This window comes from Solanum stenotomum, chromosome 6 (genome assembly GCF_019186545.1).
Source record: "Solanum stenotomum isolate F172 chromosome 6, ASM1918654v1, whole genome shotgun sequence".
Taxonomy (NCBI): domain Eukaryota; kingdom Viridiplantae; phylum Streptophyta; class Magnoliopsida; order Solanales; family Solanaceae; genus Solanum; species Solanum stenotomum.
The window spans coordinates 4,519,456-4,527,369 of record NC_064287.1 but is presented as its reverse complement, the minus strand read 5'-3'; the positions used below and the strand labels follow the sequence as shown (position 1 = coordinate 4,527,369).

Sequence of the window (7,914 nt, the reverse complement as noted above, 5' to 3'; positions counted from 1 at the left end):
TATTAAATTTTCAATCGATCAGATGAAGGTAATAATTTTTCATAACTGTCATCTTTCACATTCCAATATTTATTTGATTGTCCTTTGAGTTGCTACTATTACAACAACACTTATGCATAGGTTGTAGCTTTCACTTTAATTATATAAATAAGACACCAAAATATCAAGTCATATGGTTATTTTCTCTTCTCCACAACAATCTACTCTTTTTGTTGTTTTATTTTGCTCATCTCCAACAAAAATGTTCAAGTAAATCTATTTTTTTCCTTTTGAAAAGCTTATTTTCTGCCTATTACTACCATTAAGGGCTAGATTGAAATGTTTTATTATATGTTATCTAATTTTTATGTCTATTTTATTGTTAACCTGTTATTTTGTAATCAAAAGAGGTCTCCATATAGTTGTAGTTGTACTAGGCATGTGTTTCTTTTCCCATTACTTCTTATAAGTATTCATGAAACTGTTGTATATGCATTTTTTTATGCAACACTCTCAACTATGATTAGATTACTTTAATTTTAATTTATTGCTATTTTTTAAAGTTTGCATTGAACGTCTTATTGATGTTAAAACTGAGACATGATTATCGTATTATATTTCGTAATATAACTATATTTGCACAATAATATAAAAATATACAAAAATTACAAAAGTATACTACTTAAGACTTTAATTAACAAAATATCAATGTACTTCTATTTAATTACAAACATAGTTTTTAAATTACATACATAGCAGATTAATTGATTTTCGTTTTTAAGTTTATTTATTTTTTCAAATTTTTCTCTCTCATGCTTTTTTATTAATGTGCATTTAATGTGAAGTATAATTAGGATATTGAAATTTTCCAATATTATCTCTCCTATTATAGTCCCATATCTACACGTTTCATTGATTATTATTGGGATCATATTTATTTTCTTCCTTTTTTTATATAACTTTTTATGTTACCAATAAAGTTGATGTAGCCATAGTTGAGTTATAGTTTCTAGGAAATTTCCTTCCCAAACGTCTAAACTCTCCATATTCTTCATTTTCAATGTTTCATGTTGGTATACATTATCAGAATATCATTGTTGGATATTATATTTATTTTGGAGTTTAACTACCTCTATTTGGTTCATTATGTTGGTTAATTTTCTGTGAGAACTTATTGTGAGTTTGGTTTATAATAGAACATTTCAACAAAAATGTGTGTTTTTGGTATATAATATAACTATGTGTGAGATTGGTATATAATACCAACATGTCAGACACTATATACCAGCATTATTACATGTTTTAACATAAATAGTAGTTGAAAGATTCGATGTATGATGTTGACATGTAATACCAACATTTTATTCAAAATAGAATCCTATACTTTAAGTAGTGGTTTCATATTCAATGTTTCATGTAAGTATAAATTACTAGAATATCAACCATTATATACACCAATTTTTACTATAATTTTAGTTTAAACAACTATACCAATTGTGTATGTGCTGGGTATTTATAGTACAACTATTATTTTAAACATTTTTAGCATTATTATACATAATTTCTTACGAATGATGTCTAATATAAACCAAGCTTTTCACTTTAATTAGCTTTAAGTGTAGTCGATGTTTCAGGCTGGTATATTATACCAGAATATCATCTAGTATATACCCCTCATTTATTACCAATACTTGTGCCAATTTTACCAGAAGTACACCAAATCGGTACGTGATAGCCATTATCTACATCCATTTTTGTTAACATTTTTCGGTACTACTTCAAAATTATACCAAAAAATTTACGTTAATGATGTGTATTAATTTTGGTTCCAAACAAAAAAATATTTACTCTAAGTAATGTTTTCAATTCAATTTTTATCAATATTTGTGTTATTTCACAATAAGCACACCAATTGTGCTACATATTTTTGTATGTTACACTAACATTCACTCATTAGTTACAACACAAATTTTTTGAACATGTTGCATTTATTTAAGTCACCTAGAACGCAACACTATAGGACAAACACGATAATACCAAGCTTGTATGCCAAACATGAGAATATCAAAGATTTGTCAATTAAATCATCAATAATACAAATAAATTAATCAAGAGTAACCAAATTGGATAAAAGTACATTTATCAATCTTAAAAAAATTCAGAACTGTTGGAAGAAAACATCAACAATAATAATTGAAATACAACAATGTTAATTCTAATAAGCAAATTTGGGGCAGTCCTTTTGTTATGCCATGATGTACCACATTTATTACAAGTGACTTTAGTCCTCTTGTATTTTTCTTCGTTGAATCCCTTCTTACGGTCGTTGCTTGGTGGTCTGCCTGGTTGTTTCCTTGTAATAACCCATATCGTTATGAATCTTCATTGGTGGAGATGGTCCACTCACGACATATTTTAGTTCTAAATGAAATATTGTTGTGTCCACAACTAATTGGGAAACAATAGTAGTAATCAAGCCTTCATATTTTGTGTTTGCATCACATATTACTCCTTCAATATCGTAATCAACATATCTACCTGTTTTAGATCAAAACATATTTGAAGTCAATCTCAACAATCAGCCCGGTCAATTCAATGTATTAAAATAATATAGCCTAGTTTAAAGAGTTCTCACCAATAATTATTCAATATATGTACCACAAAATTCATAAATTACACTATTAAGTTATTTTTTGAGTTATCCAAATGACCTACCAATCAGAATAAATATGAACACCATCATTATGTACCAAAAACACCACTATGAAAAACACCATAAAAATTAGAATCTAAGCAAACTGGCAGACCATTATATTTAGTAAATAAAAACGATCAATTACACCAAATAACTTATCAATCTAAAATATTCAAACAAATAGAATTAATATGACACCATCATTATGTACCGAAAAAACAACAAACTGAATGACACCAATTAAAAACTATCATTTTCACCCAATAATTTAACAGTCCAAATTATCTACCAAAATATAATCAATATGCACACCATCATTAACATTCTGAATGACACCTTAAAAATCAGAAATACACACACGGTACGACCAACATGTTCAATATTTAAAAACAATCATTTAAGCAATTTACTAACAATAAGCACTAAAACTACTTTCTATTCTTAACCTACAGACTCTAGAAAACAAACAAAAGAAAAAATTTCCCCCCCAAAAAAACTCGAAATTGCTGAACAACAACAACAAAAACCATTAATTAACAGATTCGAAATTACATCATTTTTAACGTCGTTTGTTAGATTGTAACAAAAAAAATCATATCCAACATAACGATCATGATTTTCCACGTAGAAAAATCACTTAAAAAAACACCAATCAAATATTGATTTATCAATATTACCTGATGCTTCCCAACGCCCTTTATGGTGAATTAAGATTGAATAATTGTTGGTATCCATGATTGAAGTGCGTCCAGAATGAGTAGTAAGAGATTTTTATTTTTGTTAAGAAACCTTTTATTGGTAGGAGAGAATATATATAACCAATCTGAGCAAATAATGGAAGGTAAAAAAATTGAGAAAAAAAGGGAAACGGCATAAATCATGGAGCACTCATTTAACGTGTTTTTTAAAATATTTTTTTTTATTATTAAAACATAACTTTGAAAAAAAACTAATGCTATTTAGGTGAAAAAAAAATTGTTTCTATATAGTCGTAATTATGATACTTAATATGTATACTTAAGTTTTTTGCCCCTTTTTAGTAAATTATAAATGTATACCTCACACTATAATTTCATTATATAATATATTTTAATTTTTAAATTGTTAACAATATTATGTAACAATGAATATGGCTATTTATTAGAAATGAAATGTGGAAGAACAAGAGCCAGTTAGAATTTCTAGAATTTTAAATAAGTACATGAATCAAGTTTTTCCCTCTTTTAATCTTAAATTAAAGATTATGAAGAGTTGTAGCTAAATCAATATATACCACGACCAAATACAAATTTATTATCTTGAATTCTTCCACTAGCATTTCTACGTACTCCTATGATAAAGTTCATTCTTTTTCCATCTTCTATTGTTTGTTTGTAATTCAGGGAATCACTTCAATGATCGAGTTGATCTCTAAGATAAATTAACATAGACATCCAGGTTTCCAGATCAATTTTTTCTTGTGTTATCATTATAAGCAGTTTTGGTATGGATTATTCATCCTTTTTCCTTTTTCTATGAACGTATAGAGGAAGAATATTATCTTCTTGTCCAGTTCTCATGTCTTGGAATTTTTATTTTTATACATTAGAGGATGATAGCATCAGATTGATGCTCAATTTTTCTTTTATACATCTATAAGCATCCTTTTTTTTAAAAAAAATTCTCTATAATTTCGTGCAACTCATGGCACACATATTCTAATTTTATATATTTCATTTTAAATTGAGTGTACTAATTATATGGGATACACGTGCATTGTACGTGTTCAAAAACTAGTTTTTTTTAAAAAAATAGCAAATGTTTATCCTACTTCAATTTAAAAAAAAATAAAAAATAAAAATTATTTCTTATTTTATTATAATTATTTTTTATCGTTATGTAAATAAAAATTAATGATGGATATATGCTATGATCTTACATATATGTCCGTCGAAAGTGTACATCAAATTATTCTATTTTAATTGATAAAAGGGAAAAAGGACAAATATATCCCAAACTATCATAAATGGTATGTATGTATATACATACTTGTCGCCAATTTTTTAGGTTGTATATACCCTCAACCCAAATGGAGGGACATGCTAGGCATTCATCCAATTTTAATTTTGTTTTTCTAAAAATAAAATTACCCACTCAACTATCCATTTCTAAGATCCAATTAAGACCCGAATTAAACACCAAACCCAACTTAAACATCAAAAAACAATTTCCCACAGAATTGCAACAGCGGAGAACAATGCATAGATTAGAGGTTAAAAGCACACACTAGAATAATCATCTCAAACTCTGGCATATTGACGAATTTTGAGTCTGCTTTCTGCCCATTTTGGGAACATACACGAAGAATATATACATATCATTTACGATAGTTCGGGATATATTTGTCTTTTTTTTCTTTTTTTGATAAAATGAGATTAAGAAGAATTTTTTTCCCCTATATTTTCATTTGTTTAAGTGATTTTAAAAGAAAGAACACAAGAATAGGGTTCTTTAAATATATTTTAATTAGGAAGAAGATGTGTTTAAAAAGAAATGAAATAATATATTATTTTGGAAAAGGATATTTTTGACTCATTTAGTAACTATAGGGGCATTTCTGGATCAAAGTATTGATTGCAAGGATACTTTTGAACCAAAGTATTGACGACAAGGATATTTTTAAACCAAACTAAACACAAAGGACATTTTATTCATCTCACGTAATTTAAAATGCATTTTTGATCCTTTTTCGAAAAATATATTCTAAAAGCGCAAAGGACCAAATAGGAACCCGACCTGGCACCTAGTGAGACATTATTAGTGGGCTTATCTTAACACCTTTACAACTCTCAACTGGAAAAGAAAAGATTCTTATTATACCTTTAATTTTTCTTCATTCGTAGTTTGATGTAAATTGTTACTCTTGAGAAGTTGAAAGGAAGGATTTTTAAAAAAAATTACTTTGGCTTGATTAGTGAGAATGGAAAGAGGAAAAGAAAATGAAGGACGAACAAAAGGGGAAGATAACAAATCATTGGTATGCTGCATATAATATTTAATTATTTTTTTCATTTACATAATTAATATATTCTTGTAAGTATGTTTGTTGCTTAATGTAACTTAGATGGTGAATATAATCTTTATAACTTATAAGAATCGATGATTTAATCTTTGTTTATATAAGGTAAACTGATCTATACACTAAATCATCTGCTATAGTTGAATTTATCAAATTCATTTTAGACACGCGAGTTAGATTGATCTTTTAAATGAAATGACATAAATCACAAAAATAGCAAGGTAAAATGAATATAAGGGTGGTTGAAAACCCTAAGGGGTTAGGTTCAAAACACAGCGAGACAAAAAACACTAGGTGATTCTTCCAATATGTCCATGCCTTGGTGACCAGAGTTGCCTAGTACCTGTTGCTGGTGGGAGGTGGCAGGTGTCCCGTAGAATTAGTCGAGCTGTGTGAAATTTGGCCTGGACACCATGGTCATAAAAAAAAGAAGATGAATATAAGGGCAAGAATATAATCAAACCTTGTATTAGATCCTGAGAATCGGGCCTTGGTGGCCTAAGTACAACATGTTCGGAATGGCTTAAGAACTAGGAAAGTAAGAGCTTTTGTTTAGAGAGATAGCGCGTAAACAATGAGAGAGCTTAGTGCACCAGACTGTCATTTTTGTTTTAAGAATTGAGGTGTAACAGAACAAACATTTGGCTTCTCTATTAGGCTATTCTGGAGAAAGTTTTCTGCACTTGTGATAGTTGCCGCCTGTTGTAATTTAAGACTGAAAATTAGAGTTAATAATCAAACCATACATAAACTATCACGTTTTCGCGAGTTTGATCACAACTCAACTATCAGACGTTTTCGTGAGTTTCACACCTCAATTATCAATTGTTCCCATTTTGGATATGAACTATCAAGTTTTCATGAGTTTCACACGTAACTATCAGGTGTTCCCTTTTTCTAACTAAATTATCACCATCTATGTATTAACATAATTTGAAACAACATTGGTGTTTTGGCAGGTGTCATCCGTTGTACTTCACGAGGACATTGTCAATCTTATAGATTTCATAGAGAGGTTAAGTAATGGGCGTGTTCTAACTTCTCTTGACATAGATCAAATTGAAGATTTGACATTGGAGCTGACGTTTGTGTCCGCATTTTGTCATCTTTATTACTCTTTCTTTTCGGAAGGTTGTAATGACGAAATGTATTGCATATCAAATGAGATTCATGATCTGGTTCAGTCACTTTTGCATCGACATGGAGAAGACATGCTCGTTAATATGAATTATCATGACCTCTTTGAGAATATCAAAAGTTATATTAGCTATGCTGAACCAAGTCGTGTAACCACGACCGAGGATGGTTTGGTTGAACTTTTGGATGCTATCCTCATGTATCTCCAATATCTACCCAAGTTGTGTTCTGAGTTTATTTTTACATCAGTGACTCAATATGAGCTTCTGCAGAATGTATTTGGCAATTTACGAAATTTCCATAGGTTGAAAGTAAATGGTTGCGTTGAGTATGAGACAATCGAATATGTCATACCCCATCTTCAACTTATGGCTCAGAGAGTTGTAAACTTCTGTTTTACTCTTTTGTATTGTCAATTTGACGAATTAGATGAATCAGATGTCTCTCGAGTTAACTCCAAGCTAGCTAATCTACTTGTGGAGGTTATTCCTGTTGAACTGGAGGTTATGCACATATGTTGTACAAATTTGAAAGGTTCAAAGTCGGAAGAAGTTGGACGTTTCATCAATCAGCTTGTAGAAGCCTCTCCGGACATTCTTAGAGAATCTCTGATTCATCTACAAGAGCACATAGTTAATGCTGTTACTCCCAGCGCTTCTACGTGTAACATTCATGTCATGATAGAGTTCCTATTGATTATTCTTACTGATGTGCCAAAGGACGACGTTATTCGTCATGACAAATTGTTTGTTCTCTTGGCACGTGTTAGAGAACTTACCAAGGAGGTATTCGTTCTTGTTCGCAACTTAGAAGAGAATATGAACGCAACAAGCGGTACAGGTCTAAACTTGCTGGAAAATATTGAACTCCTCAAGGAAGATCTCAAGAATGTTTTCTTGAAAGCCTGTGCAGACTCATCTCAGCTCCGCTTCCCCATGAGTGATGGACCACTCTTCATGACTCTTCTACTCACAAACTTAAATGACTTGGTCAATTCAAATGCTTCTTCAGTTGCTTTGATAAAAGAAGAAATTAAGCAGGTGAA

The 7,914-nt window shown here is 29.9% G+C and overlaps 1 protein-coding gene across 1 annotated transcript in view; it reads left to right on the top strand.

Moving 5' to 3' along the window:
* The first annotated feature begins 5,569 nt into the window (after positions 1–5,569).
* Positions 5,570–7,914, top strand: part of LOC125868407 (uncharacterized) — a 3,381-nt gene continuing 1,036 nt past the window's right edge. Inside the window, exons 1-2 of the mRNA XM_049549065.1 lie at positions 5,570–5,690; positions 6,692–7,909. Of these exons, the coding sequence (XP_049405022.1) occupies positions 5,634–5,690; positions 6,692–7,909 (1,275 nt within the window). The 5' untranslated portion in view covers positions 5,570–5,633. The remainder of the gene's footprint in view (positions 5,691–6,691; positions 7,910–7,914) is intronic.